Below are 22,047 nucleotides of genomic sequence, written 5' to 3'. Positions count from 1 at the left end.
TGCCTGAGCCCCTTGGAGCTGTGGCGGAGGGGAGGCCCCTCAGGTGACACCCCTTCCCTCACCTCCCTCCATTTAAAGCATCTTTCTTAGGGCCTCCTTGCTTTGTGATCCAGAGTTCCAACATTCTGAAAAGTGAAAGCGTCAGTCGCTGAGTTGTGTCCGACTCTCTGCGACCCCATGAACTCTAGCCTGCCAGGCTCCTTTGTCCATGGCATTATCCAGGCAAGAATACCGGAATGAGTTGCCGTTTCCTTCTCCAGGGGATCTTCCCCACCCAGGTATCGAACCTGAACCTAGGTCTCTCGCATTGCAGGCTGATTCTTTACCATTTGAGCCACCAAGGAAGCCCCCAACATTCTGAGCCTCCTTTCAAATCAAATAATTCCACTGGAATTCATCATGGACACAGTGCAAAACTGCCAGTGAAACAAGAGGTTTTTTTTTTCCTTTTTTTTTTAGGGCAGAAGGGTAAGATCCCTTTTGGGAGTGCCCCTCCCACCCCCATCTTCTCAGCTTCCCTGGTGGCTCAGATGGTAAAGACTCTGCCTGCAATGCAGGAGACCCAGGTTCGATCCCTGGGTCAGGAAGATCCCTGGAGAAGGGAATGGCTACCTACTCACTCCAGTATTCTCACCTGGAGAAGTCCATGGACAAAGAAGCCTGCCGGGCTACAGTCTGTGGGTTTTCAAAGAGTTGGACACGACTGAGTGACTAACACTTTTCCACTCCCTCACTGGGGAGCACTGGATAGGTGTTAATGGCCAGTCTGAGCAGCTGGGGCTCCAGCATTTGGGCGCGTGCTGGTTCCCACTTCTTATCACTTGTTTAGCAAACCCTTTTATTATAGTTAACACAGGGCTCACATATGCTGGCATTTGCTTTGATGCAGCAAATAAAAATGTATAAAAATATACAAAAATAAATATTTAGTATGATATCAAATTAGTTTTTCTTATGATACCCTCAACAACATTTGCAAACCTTTCCCATCCCAGAGTATCAATGATTTCTTCATCAACATTGCAAAAAAATAATTTTTTTTTTCTGCTGTACCATGAGGCATGGAGAATCTTAGTTCCCTGACCAGAGATTGAAACTGTACCCCCTGCATTGGAAGCATGAATTCTGCAAAAAGATAATTTTTAATTTCAACTCCAAATCTGCTGGATCTACTGGGACCCAATCAGTTCAGAACCAACCAGTTGGTACCAGATGAAAGTAGTCACACTAACTGTTTATAGACATCTTTTTAATGTTTTACTTTAAAACAAATAATCCCAGTAAAAGAGAGCAAAGGAAATTACATTTTAATGGTAGCTTGAAATGGATACGATATTCCTGATTTATTTGTGTTCAGGAAACAGACAACTGCATTGTCATACGTGACTTCCAGAACTGCTCACTTAAATGTACATAATTAAATTAAGTTTCTCTTACAAAAACACAACCATGTCATTTTAAGGCAAAAAATATCAGCTTCTGGGGAGATAAGTTAACATTTATTGTATTTTCTCAATCTGGATGAAGTGACCTATTCATTTAGTTGCTCAGTTTCATCATTCCTTATAGTTTTGCTTTGCACACAGGCATGAGAACGAGTCACCTTGTGCCTGATTCCTTCCTCTCTGTGAGACTTGTTTTCTGGCAAATTAAGAATTTTCAGAATCACTGAGTCAAGGGGAGGTGAGAAAGGCACCTTAGAACAAGAGAGAAAAGACTGAAAAACTCAATCGAGTGTCTTTTACTTTAAACAAAACTTGCTATCTATAGATGTTAATTTAGTTGAACAAAATGCAAACATTTAGATCAGACGGAGCAAAATTTTTTTAGTGAACCTCGTAGAAGGGATGTTTGCCATAAAGCGCTAGCTTGCTCAACCCTATGTACCAGAGGCGGCAGACGGTCGAGGCCTGAGAAAGCCAGAGGCCGATCAGCACTCAGCTAATTGTGCTTCGAGACACTGGGGCTGACGGAAGGGGCTTTGCTAAGTGTTAGGGAGAGACCCCTCTCAGCTCCGCTGACAGGAACACAGCAGACACAGCCCTATAGCTTCACACAATACAACAAGCTTTCGACATCCAAGAAGTTTTGTGCTGGAGTAAGACAGACACAAAATGGTCATGGCTTGGGTGTGTGAAAGCTTCTCCCAGCATGGTTTACCATGTTGGGCTGTGATGAACCCTCGGTGATGGGTTTGGGTTTGTTTCTGAATCTTGCATCTTCAGTGATGCCAGATGGACTGGGCTGTGTCTGAGGCCTAACGGGGCCTAAGGTGGGGTCCTCAGTACATTCAGAGTTCCTGCTGCCAGTGGGCTTTGACCCGGACAGAGCGTGTCTGAGACTCAGTGCTACCTGAAAGTTCCCTCCTCTTCTTCAAGTGATACCTGGAGATGGCCTGCTGGCATGGTGGGGTGGTGTGTGTGTGTGTGTGTGTGTGTCTGTGTTCTCGTGTACAACCTCCTTGGGAAGATGGATCACAAATTTGGAGACATGGGTAGATGAAATGCTGCATTTAATAATTGACTAAAATTTTATGTTTTGAAATAAAAACAGTGGCTTAAAGAGTTTGAGAACATCTTTCAAACCGGAGTGTAAAATGGATGTGCTCTTTTCTAAGTGTCTCTGGCAGCCAAGTGGACCCTGAAGGATGCATGCCAGGGGTGTGTGCGAGGATCTAGGTGGGATGAGAGGAGGAATCCTTCCAAATTTCAGTGCTTATCAAAAAAGGACAAGGGTTGAGATGTATATTGGAGGTGGAGTGGAGAAGTTGATTACTTGGGGGAGGGAGGCTGGTGAAGGGAGGCAGGGAGCCCACAGCCTGTGGACGAGAAAGGGGATCTGGGGTGGAGAAAGCAGGTTGGGGAAGAGAGTTTGGGAGGGACTCGGCAGGTGTCAGGGCCTTGTCCTGCCTTTGGGCAGCTGTTGACAGCCCTGATCCATCCCCTGGCTGCTGGAAAAGTTATCCTGGAGGCAGCAATATCAGCCAAGGAGAAAACTCTTTTTAAGTCTTCCTGTGGCTGGAGTTTAATCCACCTGCTCTCTAACTTCCCCTGGCCCTGAAATTCTGATGGTCTGGGGTTGCCATTCTGGCTGCTAACAAGTGGTCACCTTGGCTTGCTTTCTGGTAGAGATATTTCTTAATTTGTTTCCCTTGGTCTTTTTGGCCATCATGCTGTGTTTTGATTTGCAGACCCTGCCAGGGTTACCTGGCTTCTGATTATATGAGCTTGTACCAGGAAACTGAGTCAATCATTTTTCAGAGTAGGGGCGGGCAACATTCTTGGGGAGAATAGAAAATGTCCACGACAGTATAAAAAGTAAAGGAGGTTTAGTTTTAGCCTTTCATATGCAAAATGTATGACATAATAGCAAAACACATTCAGGGCATATTAAAAAATAAATACCTTGCAAAACTCTCTGCTCATATATAAGAATAAGGGGTGTTTAGGTAGTTGAGTTCCCTAACAGTATTTGTTTTTTAAAAAAATCAAGTTCTTTTCTTTTGGTTTGTTTCCCTCCCTCTCATCACCCTGGAGGGGAAGGTCGTTTTCTTGAGCATCACTGATTTCCCGGTGTTAGGATTCTTTCTGAGCCATTTCCATCTCTGTCTCATGTCTCCTCCCCGAGAGCCTGCCTGGCTTTCAGCCTCGTGGGAAGAGCCCCTCACAGGCCATCTGTAGGCAGCTTGCAGGCCTGGGCAGGGCCACTGCACAGGGGTGAGCCCACCCCCGTGTGCCATCCACTCTTTGGGACTCAGTTGCTTGCGTAGCAGCTGATAGAGCCCTCAGGGAATTTGTTTCCATGAAGTCGAAGGTGTCAAAGAGTCAGCCTATTTGCCCCACTGGCCCTGAATTTCATTATTTGCACGTTTTCTAACTGAAGAACATTCTCGTCATAAAAAAACAAAACAAACAAACATGAAAATGATGTGCAAAATTGCTGGCCACAGCGTTAAGTCACCAAAAGCACACAAATTGACATTCAAATTACATTAATGATAAAATGGTTGGGTAGGACAGGTTGGCATCTACATCTTGAACAGGCAGCCATGTCTGATACCCCGATTCTGTGTTATGGGTAACTTGTTAGCAGCTGTTGATGACGGTCACTGTGTCACGTGTACATTATGGCCAAATTTTGAAAATGAATTCTGCGTTTTATCACCAGCAGAAATGCCTGACATTTGAAGGCGTCAACAGCCATCATTTCAAAACACAGAGTTCAATCTTCTAATGGACCTGACCTTGACGTTTCACACCCACCCCCGCAGCATGAGCAGGGTCGGTGTCTCGGGATTCTTAACTCAAGGTACCTTATTGAGTGAGGGGCAATGTCGTACCCTGAAGTTCAGCATCCCCTAAACATGCATTTTCATGCAATTGAAAGATAACGGGCTTAGGAACTGCCTTTCATGTTCTTCCTGATTTTTGTGGGTTCAACCTTTGAGAAGGGCTTTCCAGAGAGTTCATGCAGCGATGTGTATGGCTAAGGGGCGGCCGGGCCCCGGGGTGGGGGGCAATCGGAGGCCTCATTTCAGCCTCACGTGTGGCCGGCCCAGGGCGTCAGCGCCCCCCGCCGCCGGACACGAGCTCTGAGATGATCGCGACCGTCCAGTCCTGAGAGAGTCCGGCGCCGGGGCGGGCTCCCGGGCCGGCGGCACCGCGTCCAAGGCGTCCGTCCCGGTGTCCTCTGGACCCGCCGCCTCTTCATCACTGATAAACAGCTTGGATTCCCGCCACTTGGGGTAAAACTCTTGGCTGCCCCTGGAGCCGCTGGACTCGCTCCCCGACAGCTGCACGTCCAGGTCCTCGGTGGACCGGGCCAGGTTCTGCGCCGACACCGAGCGGCCCGGGTCCTGGGGCACCGCGGGCCGGACCGACAGCAGGGCCGCCCCGCCCAGGTCCAGGCTCTGGCGCAGGGCGCGCTCCCTGGCCGGGAGGCGGTCCTTGGCGGGCGCCAGGCGGGCGCTGAGCTCGGGGAGAGCTTCCGGGGCGCCGGCGGGGCCGTGGGGCAGCTGCCCGAGCACCGGCAGCGCTGCAGGGATCTGTAGGGTGGCGGGGGCCGCCGGCCGGGCGGCACTCGCCGCCGCCGGGGGCGCCAGGCCGCGCGGGGCCGCCGGGCCGTCTCCCGGGCTCCCGGGCGCCGGCGTCGGCGCGGGGCTGAACGCGTAGAGCGCCTGGGCGCCCAGTTCGCTCGGCGCCAGGATGAGCTGCAGGCCCCGCGCCAGGCCCGCGCTGGCCGAGCGCGGGAGGCCGCCGCCCGGCGCCGGGCCCGATAGGTCCCGGCCGTCGCCCGGGCTCTGGTAGTCCGACGTCTGTTCACATTCGAAGGGCGGGCTCGGGAAGGGGGCCAGCGCGAGGGCCGGAGCGGAGCCTTTTCGCAGCACCTGCTGGTAGATATCCAGCAGGCAGTCAAGCTTGGCCTCGATGGACTGGACCTGAAAGAGCGGAAAACGTGCATCTGTTCACAAGAGTTTAAGGAATGAAGTTAGGCTGCAACCACTCGGCAGGTCCCGAGTGCTCGGCATTTCGCGGCCTTGACTCAGAACCCGCTTGGGACGCACGGTCCAGCCGCGGCCGTGGGAAGGGAGGTCTTGGGGGCGGATGCTCTGGCCTTTGCCTCGTCTCCACCGGCACCCTTCTCCTCCCCATTCTTTAAACGTGATGTTTTCAAAGACCGTATAAGCCCCTTTAGAAAGGCAATTTCCAGATTCCCCTGCTCATCAGGTTACCTTTCCTCGGCCTCTTCCATGAGGACATTCCCGTACTCTACTGTGCAACAGGAAGCTAATTCTGTAAGAAACTAAGACCTATATACGGGGGCTCCCCTATCGGTCCAGTGGTTAGGACTCTGCGCTTCCACTGCAGGGGGCACAGGTTGGATCTCTGGTCTGGGAGCTAAGATCCACCCACCCCCACCCCGCAAAAACAAAAACAAAAAACACAATACAATCCCCCCCTCCCAACCCTGATCAATCTAGGCAATTCTAGATTTTAAAATATAGGTATCAAATGCTTGGCATTTTATAATTAAATCAGAGGAGCATTTTGACTTCTAAATATTGTCTTTGTATGAGAAGATACTCACTTTCAGGGTCAACAAATATTCAGTGCGTCACCACAGTTATAATGTGTGGTTTGTTTGTTTTTAAGAATGACCCAAGAGAGAGACAATGAAAATAACCAAAACACAAATTTAGATTTTTAAATTTAAATAATTATAAGTTAATTTATAATTTATTTATAAATTTATAATTTATAAAAATAAATAAATTATAAATTAATTAATACATTAATAAAATAATAAATCAAATTAAAAATTTAAATTTAATCAATAAATTATTTAATAAATAAATAAATAATAAATTAATTTATAATTTATAAATTTATAAAAATAAATTAATAAAATAATAAATTAAATCTAAAAAATAGATTTTTATTATTCTACTGTTGAAATCCAGAGTTGTTTGAAGTTCAAGTATTAATTGATGAGAGGAAATTTTCTATTCCTTATGCAGAAATTCATGTGTTTTGGAGAACATGGTCTATGCATGAAGAAAATTTATTTGCTCTTTCTTGATTTTATTCCTTTTAAAATCAATCACTAAAATACATCCAATTGCTTATAATCAATTTTGATTAAAAAATATTCTGGCTACTTCACTCCTATTAGAATGGCTGTCATCAAAAATACAAGAGATAACAATGCTGGAGAGGATGTGGAGAGAAGGGGGCCCTGCCTCACTGTTGGTGGGAAGGTAAATTGGTGCAACCACTATGGAGAACAATGTGGAGATCCCTTTAAAAAATTAAGAATAGAGCCACCACATGATCCAGCAATTCCATTCTTGGGCACATACCCAGAGGTAACAAGAAATTAACTCAAAAAGATATCTGCACCCTGTGTTCACAGAGGCATCACTTACAACAGCCAAAACATGGAAACGAGTGTCTATGGCAGATCAATGGATAAATAAGTTGTGGTGTACATGTATATACAATAGAATATTATTCAGCCATTAAAAAAAAAAAAACAAAACCTGAGGAAATCCTGCCATTAGCAGCAACATGGATGCACCTTGAGGGCATTATGCTATGTCAAATAAATCACACAGAGAAAGGTGAATACTGGATGATCCCAGTTAATATACCTAAAACAAAATACACACACACAAAAAATCCCCAAACACATAGGAAAAAAGATCAGGCTTGTGGTTGCAAGAGGCAGGGGGTGGAGGGAGGGAAATCAGAGGAGGGTGGTCAGGAGGCTCAAGGTTCTAGTTATGGAAAAACAGGTGCTGGGGTGTGATGCACAAAGTGATAACTATAGCTAATACTGCCGTGTGGTGCACAGGAAAGGTGTTAAGAGAGCAGATTCTAAGAGTTCTCGTCACAAGGAGAACAATTGTTTTTCTTTGCTTTTCTTTATGTTGTGTCTCTGTGAGATGACGCATGCTGACTAAGCTTATTGTGGTCATCATTCACAGCTCATGTAGGTCAGACTGTTACGTTACACGCTTCAAAGTTATACAGGGATATATGTCAATTCTATTGCAATAAACTGGAAAAAAAATCTGCCTAAGACCTTAGGCAGTTTAGTTGAGTTGTACCTGTTTTTCAACTTTGACCACCCGGCCGAGCATACTGAGGTCATCCGTGGCCTCGTGTTCTGCGGTTATTTTCTCTCTGCTCTTCTTGTCTGATGTGATTTGTCCTTTTCCAAGAATTTGATCCACACTATCAGAAAGAAAGATCCGGTTATGAGTGCGAAAGGTGGAGGCGGCCCCAAGCCAGAGGAAGTGTTTTGGAAAGAAAAATACAATTATCTCTAATCTATATAAGAAGAAATAAAATGAACTTCTTCCAGTTGAGATACTTATTTTCTTCACATGGAAATTACACAAGGTTAATTTTCTCATTATTTTAGTCCATGATGAAATCTATTATGACTGAGCTTCTGGAGGCAAACCTGTCCTAAACTACAAAGTAATTTGTCTGTTTCCACCTCTGATCAGGCATTTCCTGAATTCAGTCACTTAAAATATGACAAAATCATAATTATTTCATGTTAGTAGAACAGAACATTTAGCTTTGTTGACTATGTCAAAGCCTTTTACTCTGTGGATCACAATAAACTGTGCAAAATTCTTCCAGAGATGGGAATACCAGACCAACTTACCTGCCTCCTGAGAAATCTGTATGCAGGTCAAGAAGCAACAGTTAGAATCGGACATAAAACAACTGACTGGTTTCAAATTGGGGAAGGAGTATGTCAAGGCTGTGTATTGTCACCCTGCTTATTTAACTTATATGCAGAGTACATCATGTGAAATGCTGGGCTGGATGAAGCACAAGCCGGAATTGCTGGGAGAAATATCAATAACCTCAGATATGCAGATGAAACCACCCTTATGGCAGAAAACAAAGAACTAAAGAGCCTCTTGATGAAAGTGAAAGAGGAGAGCGAAAAAGTTGGCTTAAAACTCAACATTCAAAAAACTAGGATCATGGCATACAGTTCCAACACTTCATGGCAAATAGATGGGGAAACAATGGAAACAGTGAGAGACTTTATTTTTGGGGGCTCCATAATCACTGCAGATGGTGACTGCAGCCATGAAATTAAAAGACGCTTGCTTCTTGGAAGAAAAGCTATGACCAACCTAGACAGCTTATTAAAAAGCAGAGACATTACTTTGCCAACAAAGGTCTGTCTATTCGAAGCTATGGTTTTTCTAGTAGTCAGGTATGGATGTGAAAGTTGAACTATAAAGAAAGCTGAGTGCTGAAGAATTGATGCTTTTGAACTGTGGTGTTGGAGAAGACTCTTGAGAGTCCCTTGGACTATAAGGAGATCAAACCAGTCCATCCTAAAGGAAATCAGTCCTGAATATTCATTGGAAGGACTAATGCTAAAGCTGAAGCTCCAATACTCATTCGTCTGATGCAAAGAACTGACTCATTAGAAAAGACCCTGATGCTGGGAAAGATTGAGGGCAGGAGGAGAAGGGGACGACAGAGGATGAGGTGCTTGGATGGTATCACTGACTCGATGGACACGGGTTTGGGTGGACTCCAGGAATTGGTGATGGACAGGGAGGCCTGGCATGCTGCAGTTCATGGGGTTGCTAAGTCTGACTCGACTGAGCGACTGAACTGAACTGAGTAGCACAAGTCATTTAAGTGAACATTTATTATATATCTGATATGTGGAGATAAGAAAGCTATCGCCTCCATCTTGGGGATTCTAGTTGAAGGGTATATATACACCACATAAGTGAGAAACTCCAGATTAGCTCTGCAAATTCTGTAGAGGTTGAACTTTATAAAAACATTGGGAGGCAACTATCCTCAATATTTGTAACAACCTATAAGACAAAAGAGGCTTCCAAGGTGGCGCCAGTGGTAAAGAACTTGTCTATCAATGCAGGAGATGTAAGAGATGTAGGTTTGATCCCCTGGGTCAGGAAGATCCCCTGGAGGAGAGCATGACAACCCACTCCAGTATTCTTGCCTGAAGGATCCCATAGACAGAGGAGTGTGGTGGGCTATGGTCCATAAGGTCATAAAAAGTTGGATATGACTGAAACGACTTAGCACACACACATAAAGGAAAAGAATCTGAAAAAAGTAGATATATATGCATGTATAAGTGAATCACTTTGCTGCACACCTGGAACTAATACAACACGGTAAATCAAATATATTTCAATAAAAACAAACAAACAATAAAAAACATTGTGCAAACATATGTTAAGTGGAAAAACTGTTGTTTGTAATGCTTTGGCACTCTCTCCTGGTCAGCTGATTTATGGAAGGTATCAATTTTAAGTTTAAAGGTATTTCACATTCAAAAACATTAATTCCTTCACCCTCAGAAAAATAAAACTTTACCAGAAATACCAGAAAACCATAAACAATCATAGAAATAACAGGATCCTAATTTACATTGAACCTTTGTTGTAAATGATTAATGGTTACTATTTATATAAACTATTTCTACAACTGCAATATGAAATGAAATTTAAAGTGCGGATTTTACAGTGTATTTTAACTAGTGACCCTATCCCTATGAAGAAAAATAAAACAAATCACATTTGTAATAAAAAAACAGAAGTTAAAACTTTAAAAGGTACGGAGAAAAAAATAAAAACAGCCTGGATGGAAGGGCAGTTTGGGGGAGAATGGATACATGTATATGTATGGCGGAGTTCCTCTGCTGTCCACTTGAAACTATCACAATGTTGTTAACTGTTTATACTCCAACATAAAATAAAAAGTTAAAAAAAATTAAAAAATATAAAACAAAACAAAGCAAGCAAGCAAACAAACAAAAACCCACTGGGAGTCCCAAAAAAGACTTGGAAGACCTTGGCCAGTTGGTGACAGGTTGTAAGAGGATCACAGGCGAGTTAAAACAATTTCCAAGGAGACTTACGGAGAAGGCAATGGCACCCCACTCCAGTACTCTTGCCTGGAAAATCCCATGGAGAGGAGCCTGGTGGGCTGCAGTCCATGGGGTCTCGAAGAGTCGGACACGACTGAGCGACTTCACTTTCACTTTTCACTTTCATGCATTGGAGAAGGAAATGGCAACCCACTCCAGTGTTCTTGCCTGGAGAATCCCAGGGACGGGGAAAGCTGGTGGGCTGCCATCTATGGGGTCGCACAGAGTCGGACACGACTGAAGTGACTTAGCAGCAGCAAGGAGACTTAATCAGTCTACGTTGGAATTAATTTCTTTCTTTTTGTGTGTTTTAGAGCTGAATTATCAGGAATACTGACTGCACTTTCCAGCTTACTTTGTGTGCACAAAAGTACAGGCAACCATGACGTCTAATCTACTCCACTGCAAGCTCCACAAGGACTGGCTTATCTGTTCATCTCTGGGTGTCCAGGGTGCCCGATGCATGAATGGGTAAGTGAAAAACTTGTGATTTCCATACCTAAGGTTTTAGAAGATAGCAGGTGTTTTACTGAGGGCCTAGTATATGCCTCACACTGCTAAGTGTGCCGTGTGCATGAACACGTGTTGAAGACTCGGTCCCTGTGTTTTAAGAACTGTTCAGTTATCAGGCTGGTAATTTGGGCCTGGTTGTGAAGCAAGGTCAGGAGGGGCGGCGGTGAGGAGATACCCCTCATCCAAGGTAAGGAGTAGTGGCTGTGCTTTGCTGGAGCAGCCGTGAAGAGATACCCCACATCCAAGGTAAGAGAAACCTAAGTAATACGGTAAGTCTTGCAAGAGGGCATCAGAGGGCAGACACACTTCAGTGTGTGTCATAATCACAGAAAACTAGTCAGTCTAATCACACGGACCACAGCCTGGTCTAATTCAGTGAGACTAAGCCATGCCCTGTGGGGCCACCCAAGACGGGCGGGTCATGGTGGAGAGATCTGACAGAATGTGGTCCACTGGAGAAGGGAATGGCAAACCACTTCAGTATTCTTGCCTTGAGAACCCCATGAACAGTATGAAAAGGCAAAATGATTGGACACTGAAAGAGGAACTCCCCAGGTCGGTAGGTGCCTAATATTCTACTGGAGATCAGTGGAGAAATAAATCCAGAAAGAATGAAGGGATGGAGCCAAAGCAAAAGCAATACCCGGTTGTGGATGTGACTGGTGATAGAAGCAAGGTCCGATGCTGTAAAGAACAATATTGCATAGGAACCTTAAATGTTAGGTCCATGAATAAAGCAAATTGGAAGTGGTCAAAAAGGAGATGGCAAGAGTGAATGTCGACATTCTAGGAATCAGTGAACTAAAATGGACTGGAATGGGTGAATTTAACTCAGATGACCATTATATCTACTACTGCAGGCAGGAATCCCTTAGAAGAAATGGAGTAGCCATCATGGTCAACAAAAGAGTCCAAAATTCAGTACTTGGATAAAATCTCAAAAATGACAGAATGATCTCTGTTCGTTCCCAAGGCAAACCATTCAAGATCACAGTAATCCAAGTCTATGCCCCAACCAGTAACGCTGAAGAAGCTGAAGTTGAACGGTTCTATGAAGACCTACAAGACCTTTTAGAACTAACACCCAAAAAAGATGTCCTTTTCATTATAGTGGACTGGAATGCAAAAGTAGGAAGTCAAGAAACACCTGGAGTAACAGGCAAATTTGGCCTTGGAATATGGAATGAAGCAGGGCAAAAGCTAATAGAGTGTTGCCAAGAGAACGCACTGGTCATAGCAAACACCCTCTTCCAACAACACAAGAGAAGACTCTCCACATGGACATCACCAGATGGTCAACACCAAAATCAGATTGATTATATTCTTCACAGCCAAAGATGGAGAAGCTCTATACAGTCAGCAAAAACAAGACCGGGAGCTGACTGTGGCTCAGATCATGTACTCCTTACTGCCAAATTCAGACTGAAATTGAAGAAAGTAGGAAAAAGGACTGAAATTGAAGAAAGTAGGAAAAAGCACTAGACCATTCATGTATGACCTAAATCAAATCCCTTATGATTATATAGTGGAAGTGAGAAATAGATTTAAGGGACTAGATCTGATAGATAGAGTGCCTGATGAACTATGGACTGAGGTTCGTGACATTGTACAGGAGACAGGGATCAAGACCATCCCCATGGAAAGAAATGCAAAAAAAAGCAAAATGGCTGTCTGGGGAGGCCTTACACATAGCTGTGAAAAGAAGAGAAGCAAAAAGCAAAGGAGAAAAGGAAAGATATACGCATCTGAATGCAGAGTTCCAAAGAATAGCAAGAAGAGATAAGAAAGCCTTCCTCAGTGATCAATGCAAAGAAATAGAGAAAAACAACAGAATGGGAAAGACTAGAGATCTCTTCAAGAAAATTAGAGATACCAAGGGAACGTTTCATGCAAAGATGGGCTCGATAAAGGACACAAATAGTATGGACCTAACAGAGGCAGAAGATATTAAGAAGAGGTGGCAAGAATACACAGAAGAACTGTACAAAAAAGAGCTTCACGACCCAGATAATCACAATGGTGTGATCACTGACCTAGAGCCAGACATCCTGGAATGTGAAGTCAAGGGGGCCTTAGAAAGCATCACTATGAACAAAGCCAGTGGAGGTGATGGAATTCAAGTTGACCTATTTCAAATCCTGAAAGATGATGCTGTGAAAGTGCTGCACTCAATATGCCAGCAAATTTGGAAAACTCAACAGTGGCCACAGGACTGGAAAAGGTCAGTTTTCATTCCAATCCCAAAGAAAGGCAATGCCAAAGAATGCTCAAACTACCACACAACTGCACTCATCTCACATTCTAGTAAAGTAATGCTCAAAATTCTCCAAGCCAGGCTTCAGCAATATGTGAACCGTGAACTTCCTGATGTGCAAGCTGGTTTTAGAAAAGGCAGAGGAACCAGAGATCAAATTGCCAACATCCGCTGGATCATGGAAAAAGCAAGAGAGTTCCAGAAAAACATCTATTTCTGCTTTATTGACTATGCCAAAGCCTTTGACTATGTGGATCACAATCAACTGTGGAAAATTCTGAAAGAGATGGGAATACCAGACCACCTGACCTGCCTCTTGAGAAACCTATATGCAGGTCAGGAAGCAACAGTTAGAACCGGACATGGAACAACAGACTGGTTCCAAATAGGAAAAGGAGTATGTCAAGGCTGTATATTGTCACCCTGCTTATTTAACTTATATGCAGAGTACATCATGAGAAATGCTGGGCTGGAAGAAGCACAAACTGGAATCAAGATTGCCGGGAGAAATATCAATAACCTCAGATATGTAGATGACACCACCCTTATGGCAGAAAGTGAATAGGAATTAAAAAGCCTCTTGATGAAAGTGAAAGAGGAGAGTGAAAAGTTGTCTTAAAGCTCAACATTCAGAAAACGAAGATCATGGCATCTGGTCCCATCACTTCATAGGAAATAACAGATAGGGAAACAGTGGAAACAGTGTCAGATTTTATTTTGGGGGGCTCCAAAATCACTGCAGATGGTGACTGCAGCCATGAAACTGAAAGACGCTTACTCCTTGGAAGGAAAGTTATGACCAACCTAGATAGCATATTGAAAAGCAGAGACATTACTTTGACAACAAAGGTCTGTCTAGTCAAGGCTAGGGTTTTTCCAGTAGTTATGTATGGATGTGAGAGTTGGACTGTGAAGAAAGCTGAGTGCCGAAGAATTGATGCTTTTGAAGTGTGGTGTTGGAGAAGACTCTTGAGAGTCCCTTGGACTGCAAAGAGATCCAACCAGTCCATTCTAAAGGAGATCAGTCCTGGGTGTTCTTTGGAAGGAATGATGCTAAAGCTGAAACTCCAGTACTTTGGCCACCTCATGCGAAGAGTTGACTCATTGGAAAAGACTGTGATGCTGGGAGGGATTGGGGACAGGAGGAGAAAGGGACGACAGAGGATGAGATGGCTGGAGGGCATCACTGACTCAATGGACGTGAGTCTGAGTGAACTCTGGGAGTTGGTGATGGACAGGGAGGCCTGGCGTGCTGCGATTCATGGGGTCGCAGAGTCGGACAGGACTGAGTGACTGAACTGAAGTGAACTGAACTGTGAAGCAAGACAAACTGAACTAAATATTTTGGCTTCAAGATAACACAATCAAGCACGTGTTAGAGTAACATACTCATTTCTTTCAGCCCTCACTGGAAAGATGGTGTATAGCCAGCCTATTGCAGAACAGGGATGGAGCGACAGGCCCAGGCTTGGTTCAGAGCCAGGGGAACAGACGTGCCCCTGGGAAGCAATACAGGAGCCAATACACAACCTCAGTTTCTCTTCCTGGACTCTCAGTGCAGGATCCCACCACGAGGGACATGATGGTGACCTGCAGGGGACTCTACATGCCACACGGGGTCAGAGGAGGGAGAGGTCTGTCTTTGTAGGTCTGTCTTTGTCAGGCTTAAGAAGGAGAAAGATTAGCTTATTTCTAAAGGATATATAGGATTCTGCTGCTGCTGCTGCTAAGTTGCTTCAGTTGTGTCCGACTCTGTGCGACCCCATAGATGGCAGCCCACCAGGCTCCCCCATCCCTGGGATTCTCCAGGCAAGAACACTGGAGTGGGTTGCCATTTCCTTCTCCAATGCATGAAAATGAAAAGTGAAAGTGAAGTCGTTCAGTCGTGTCCAACTCTTAGCAACCCCATGGACTGCAGCCTACCAGGCTCCTCCATCCATGGGATTTTCCAGGCAAGAGTACTGGAGTGGGGTGCCATTGCCTTCTCCGATATAGGATTCAGGCAATAACAAAATGACATCAGCAGCCACCTTGAACGTTGCACAAGCACTCAGGCCCCTGCTTTAACTCATGCAGTCCCACAGCAGTCCTCTGCAGCCACCGCCAACACCCCCATTTCCATAGACGAGACACTAGACACTGTCCATACTTAAAGGTTTTCAGTGCCTGATTTATATTGAAATAGAATCTACATTTTAACACAGAAGTCCGGTTGTCCACTAAAAATGAGTCAGAAACATGGAATTCAAGAATTTCCCTACTTTGGAGAGGTGACTCCCAGACAGTTTCTGTGCCTGTCCCCTTAGAACAGGTAACCTTCGAGTTGCTCACCGTGTCTGCAGGCTTTTAATCCTGCACAGCATGTCCAGGTGACCAGCAGAGTATTGTTCGATGACATCTTTTACATCGTATGGGCGGAGTGTTTCCTTAAACTTCCGTTTTGCAACATGAAACTTCATAATTCTGTAAGAGCAATGTATTACATATTAATCTTTGTAACTTCACTAAAAGAAGTTACCCAAACAGCTCACTAGTATACAGAGGAAATGCTGGGGGAAGAAAGTCAAGCATGAAGTTATTTTAGGTTCCTGCATCTGCAGAAAGGCAACAGGAAAGCCTGAGGTTATGTGAACTATCTCCTCTGAGGCACACCCTGAGAGTAGAAAAACACACTACAAAAGAGTTGTTGTTTAGTTGCTAAGTCATGTCCAACTCTTTGTGACCCCATGGACTGCAGCCCTCCAGGCTCCTCTGTCCATGGGATTCTCCAGGCAAGAATACTGGAGTGGGTTGCCATCTCCGCCTCCAGGGGATCTTCCCAACCCAGAGATTGAACCCGCGTCTCCTACACTGGCAGGCAGATTCTTTACCACTGAGCCACCAGGGAAACCCACTACATAAGAGACTAAATATTAATACTAATTCTTGGAACTGTTTAAAGTCCACTGAAACTCTGAAGTAAAATTAAAGTCAAAATGCAATTCTACTCTTCTCATGTGACACCCTCCGCCCCCGCCAGTAGTCCAAGATATAAGGTGGTGTTGCTGCTGCTAAGTCACTTCAGTCGTGTCCGACTCTGTGCGACCCCATAGAGGGCAGCCCACCAGGCTCCCCCGTCCCTGGGATTCTCCAGGCAAGAACACTGGAGTGGGTTGCCATTTCCTTCTCCAAAGGTGGTGTTAACCATCCCATAAAATATAAACGTTGTCAAAATGGTCTTTTATATAGGTATGTGCATTTTGGAGATGCAGATATGCTAAGAAACTCCATTCTCTCTAGGGAAATGTACATTTGTATAGAAATTTATGAAAAATTTGCTTCATAAATTATTCCTGCAGAATACTGCTCAATTAGCTACCTAAGTTCTTTATGTTTCAAACATAACACACTCGTCACCTAAGCTGGATGTCTAGACTTTTCAGAATCAGAAGTCTTGTTAATTACAATGCCTGACCCCCAATATGGACTCATGTTTTAAAACAGTATTTTATCAAGACATTTCATGATGCCATGAATAGCTAAGCTGCCTAAGATAACCAGTTGCTACAACAACTTGATATAATTCCTGGAGAAAGCAGAGAAGCATAGCATTTTATTGCATCTGTGCAGCCTTACTGCAGCTATATGTAAAACTGGTTGGTGTTTATTCAACTATTAATTGGCTCATAGACTCCTGTTATCACACTCATGGGTCCCCAGCTGGGAATCAGTCAACTAGGCTCTCTGAACCAAAAGGTATTGCTCCTTGGTGGAAAGTGGGATGATTGGGAAGAAATGCAGGTTTAAATGGAAAATTGCCTATCCTAAATGACAGCTGATTGCAATGAATCCAAGTTGTCTTGTTGGTTATTAAGCCCCAAACTTGATCCTATAATTTACTATTGACTTCAGAATGATTGTATCTAATCATTGCTGAATCATTTCTTTTTCTTTCTTTCCCCCCCTTTTTTGGCCTGCACCACTTGACTTTCAGGATCTTAGTTCTCTGACCAGAGATCAAACCCATACCTACTGCAGTGGAGGCAGGGAGTCCTAATCACTGGATAGCCAGGGCATTTCCAAATCATTCCTGAATCACTTGTTCTTAATATTCTTACCCTCTTCCTCAACCACATTGGTTTTCCTTGGCCTCCTGGGTAAACATCACACTCCTTCTCACATCCTATAAGGCTGTTGATGTCCTGGCCTCTGCGCACCTCTCCTCCTCATTCTTATCCCGTTCCTCCTTGGAACTTGTGGGACCACAAACACACCACTCAACTGCATACCACCACTGTCTGTGTATGCTCTTTCCTCTTCCTGAAATCCTACAAGATCGTCAAGACTCAGTTCTAACGCCAGTTTTAATAGAAACTTCTGCCTTTCTTTCAAAGTGGTCACTGGTCTATTAACCTTTACTAATACATTCTTGAAATAGAACTGCTTCTGTAATTATTTGCTTATATATCTGCCTCCACCAGGCCGTATGAGGTCCCTGAATGCAGGGAGGAATGGTTTGTTTGTCTGGAGGCTCTGATGGCAGCTCCCTGGTGAGGGGAGGGGGTGACGGAGTGGGGGGAGAGCACCCACCTCCTCTCTCCAGACGCTCATCCTTTGCCCCCATTCGTCTGCCTGCAGGCCCATGCCAGCCCTTCTGGATTCTCAAGGAGATTCATTGATGGCAGAGGCTGTTTTCCCTCCCAGCATCTCAAACGATCCCTGGCAAGGATCAGAGACGGCTGGGGACCAGCTTTTCTCTAGTTGTACAAAGCTGTTTATGTTGTTCTGTGACAGGGAACACTCCTGAGATCTTCTGAATAAAACAGACCTGAGTTCTTCAAGGCACATTTCAGGCAGAGCTGAAGCCATTGACTCTGTTTCATGAATACAAAAAAACTTGCTAAAGTAAAATAAATGTTTATTCATTAATAATTAGGGCTCTGATTCAGCAAAGAATTCTTTAAATAGAACTGCTCCTGAAAATCATGAAAATATAATATTCTTTTCCCTTAAATTACTAATATAATTAGGATTTCAGAGAAGAATTAAATCACAAATAATAAGATATCATTATGTGGAAAGAGAAAGGAAAAAAAAACACTGAAAGTAAGGAACAAATGACACAATCATTACCCAGTAAGTACCGAATGTAGAGAGAGAGAGCTGATAGCAAAATGAAACCTTCCAGGGTAAGGATGGGGACAGCCTGGTGGCTGAATGAAATTTATATATCATAGGGCCATCAGAAGAACAGGGACGAACACATGGTTAAAGTCTGAATAGAGGAAAACCTTAGCTTTCTGTCCCTAGGAGGTCGCTGCAGACGCTTGTAAAGATCCTGAGTGCCAGGCTTGGTCCACGGGGACGTGCTCCCTGGAAGTCATGCCATTGTGTGATGGCTCTTCCTGATCAAAGACCCTGGTCGTGAAGGTGGGTGATTTGAGACGTTTATACCATCCAGACACCTCGGCTTCCTTCCCTCCACCCAATCCCCTCTCTCTTGTTCCAGGGACTGGACTTGATTTTCATGGGTGAAATCAGAAGGAAGAGAGTGGAAAACCTGGGAGACTGAGCTAAGCCCCCTCGCCTCCCTGGCGACCCCAGGACGACTCAGATGGCTTCTGTCTCTACCATGTCATGAGCTGGACCTGAGGTCCCAGGGTTCCCATCTCCTGGACATGGAGCTGGATGGTGGGATGTGAAGGTCTCACCCTCCCCATCTTCACATGGGTGACTCTCCCACCGCTGTGACCTTGCAGGATGGTTGGCCCTGCACTAAGCAGGAGGCCGTTTACCTCCACGATGTTGCATGAAACCCTAAGAATTTTCCACATTTAGTATTTGGGTCAAGTGAAGGCTCAGTAGGTTGGGGAAGCCATCTCAGGTAACAGAAGCAGTACCACGTAGAGTTTGCAGATACCCAGGCCCGAGCATTTACTGCCCTGCTAAGCTGGAGCCACTGGGCTGGGCCAGGCAGGCACACTTGTACAGGTTCAGGAGAACGTCTGGCGGTCCAATCACTGGACATTCTCCTGCATCCTCTGTGTGTCCGCTGACACTCTCACAAGTAAGCTAAAGGCCACGTTAGTCTTGTCATCTCATCGCCAGCTGTGTCTTCTTGGGGGGCCAATTCACTCTGCCCTTGAACTGGCCCCCTTCACTCTCTCAGAGAGCCCCTACAGAAATTAGGCCATATCCAGCGTGGGTTCCCCTATCCCTAATCATGGCTTTTCCAGTAGTCATGTATGGATGTGAGAGTTGGACCATAAAGAAGGCTGAGCACTGAAGAATTGATGCTTTCAAATTGTGGTGCTAGAGAAGACTCTTGAGAGTCCCTTAGACAACAAGGAGATCAAACCAGTCCATCCTAAAGGAAATGAACCGAAATGTTCATTGGAAGGACTGATTGCTGAAGCTGAAGCTCCAGTGCTTTGTCCACCTGATGCAAACAGCCAACTCATTGGAAAAGACCATGATGCTAGGAAAGATTGAAGGCAGGAGGAGAAGAGGATGACAGAGGATGAGACGGTTGGATGGCATCACCGATTCAATGGATGTGAGTTTGACCAAATTCCAGGAGATGGTGAAGGACAGGGAAGCCTGGCATGCTGCAGTCCATGGGGTTGCAAAGTGCAAAGAATCAGACACAACTGAGCGACTAAACAACAACAACAATAGAAGTTTAATATGATCTATGAATTGCCTGATAGGAAGGAGGGTTTGAGCAATCATTCTAGAGTGAAATTAGAACCTTTATAATGCATTAAATGATTAAGATGACAGTACTGCCAGGCAGTACTCTATAGTATAACCTAGGAGATGGGGACTCTAGTCAGCTCCATTTTGCAGATAAGCAAACTGAGGCCTGAAGAAGTTAAGTGACTTGCCTGAAGTTAAACAGGATGTCAGTGTGGGATCTGAACCAGTGTCCCTCCAGCGCTGAGCTCTTAATCACAATGTTCTACTCTTGTCTTGGTATTAAGATGTTAATATTTTAACACAAAATAACAGCAACAGAAACGATACTTTACATGAACTGCCTCTTTTCACTCTCATGCCTAGCACATAGCAGGCACTGGATAAAATTTTGCCATGTGCATGGCTTGTTCTTTCCGGCGTTGCTGGAAGGGCCTTTGGAGGAGGCCAAAAGGTGGGCCGGTAGGTTACAGTCTCACTGCACTCTGGGAGCTCACACTGCTGCTGCTAAGTCGCTTCAGTAGTGTCCGACTCTGTGCGACCCCATAGACAGCAGCTCATCAGGCTCCCCCGTCCCTGGGATTCTTCAGACAAGAACACTGGAGTGGGTTGCCATTTCCTTCTCCAATGCATGAAAGTGAAAAGTGAAAGTGAAGTCGCTCAGTTGTGTCCAACTCTTAGCGACCCCATGGACTGCAGCAAACAGCAAAAGACCCTGAACCTAGCATCCTCACTGCTGGGGGTGCCTGAGCGGGCCAGGAGTCCAGAAGTTCCTCTTGCAGCGGACATGCCCCGGCGTGACCACGAGAGGGAGCAAGAGATTCACCACAAACCTAAACTGGCACCTGGCTTGAAAAGGGAAGAAATCTGCTCAAGCAGTTCTCTGAGCACGAAGAAATCGCCGCAGCAAGTTAAACTCCGAGTGGAGTATAGCTATATATACACACAACACATGTGCACTTATAAGGAAGTGGAGGTGCATTTGTTGTGCTGCCATAAGTCACGGAATCTTGCAAAAGTCTCAGGCCTCTTAAGTCGGGGTTAAAAACCCTGCATGTGAATATGCAGAGATGAGACTAGAAAACAGACGCGGGGTAACCGTGGCTACCACCAGACCGACGGACAGGCGGGCAGCCGCCAAGCCACGCGCGGGCGGAGGGCTCAGACGGTGAACCCGAGAGGCGGTCTCATTGGCTTTAAAGACAGCAGCGTCCCCATCAAGCTGCTTAAAAAAAGGCGGGTGCCCGCTTCCACCTCCAGAAACTCCATTTAATTGATCCAGAGACTTTATAAGCCTCCTCTGGCGATTCGAACCTGCAGCCCGGTTGAGCATTACGGACAGGAGGCGGAATTGGGGTGGGGGTGGGGCAGAATGACCTCAGCGCCCCACCTCCCTGCAAAGGAGTGAAGGCACTTTGGGTATCATTCGAATCATACAGATCAGGCCCACACGAGGTGGTGTGAACCGTGGGCCTGGGTGTCAGGCCTCCAGTCAGAGCACAGTGCTTCGTGCCCCACTCCTCCCAGGGAAGACCTGAAGTCCCACCAGGAGCCAGCCAACACGTCCCGTTAGCTTCTCAAGGGCTGCCTTGGAAAGGAGAGGATATGCCTGGCGATGGATCCGTTCATCCTCACAGTAAACACTCATCGAGCTCCTGTTAGTGTGTGCAGGGGCCCTGGCTCCAATGAGAGGGAATGTAGAGCCCAAGAGGCCTGTAGGACCAGCTGGTCTCAATCTCTCCATCTCTGGGGTCTCGGTGGAGGCCACAGTGCCTGTGGTCAGGGGCCCTAACGGGACTCAAGGGTCCCATGTGCCTAGAGCCCGGGGAATCTCCATGAGCTCAGGGTGGCTGCTTCCCTGAGTGATGCCAAAGGATGCTGGTGAGTGGGACCGGGTCATTCACTCCTCACTGGGCGCCCCTGATGTGCCAGGCTTCACACTGGAGGCCAGGGGTCATGTAGGAGGGTCCCAGACACACGGGAGAGCAGCGTGTAGCCCAGACTCTTCCCACTCTGCAACCCCATCTCTGGGGACACATGACAAACTTCTCTGGGCTCAGAAATGGCCCATCGTGTTCCAGATCTTATGTTTTTGGTGTGGATTTACACTGGTGCACTGTGCGGATCTCCTCTAGTAACCTGCATTCCACATCCATTTC

General features: G+C 45.6%; 1 protein-coding gene across 3 annotated transcripts in view; it reads right to left on the bottom strand.

The window, feature by feature from the left end:
* Window positions 1–1,228: 1,228 nt before the first annotated feature.
* Window positions 1,229–22,047, bottom strand: part of KCNQ5 (potassium voltage-gated channel subfamily Q member 5) — a 626,701-nt gene continuing 605,882 nt past the window's right edge. For all 3 annotated transcript variants that reach the window (XM_061427192.1, XM_061427191.1, XM_061427193.1), the window contains 3 exons: window positions 15,545–15,676; window positions 7,610–7,736; window positions 1,229–5,437 (listed from right to left, as the gene is read on the bottom strand). In XM_061427192.1, coding sequence (XP_061283176.1) covers window positions 4,529–5,437; window positions 7,610–7,736; window positions 15,545–15,676 — 1,168 coding nt within the window. In that variant the 3' untranslated portion in view covers window positions 1,229–4,528. The remainder of the gene's footprint in view (window positions 5,438–7,609; window positions 7,737–15,544; window positions 15,677–22,047) is intronic.

The sequence above is a fragment of the Bos javanicus genome, chromosome 9 (assembly GCF_032452875.1).
Source record: "Bos javanicus breed banteng chromosome 9, ARS-OSU_banteng_1.0, whole genome shotgun sequence".
Classification (NCBI taxonomy): Eukaryota; Metazoa; Chordata; class Mammalia; order Artiodactyla; family Bovidae; genus Bos; species Bos javanicus.
The sequence above is the reverse complement of the archived record's forward strand: the minus strand, read 5'-3'. Positions and strand labels throughout refer to the sequence as shown.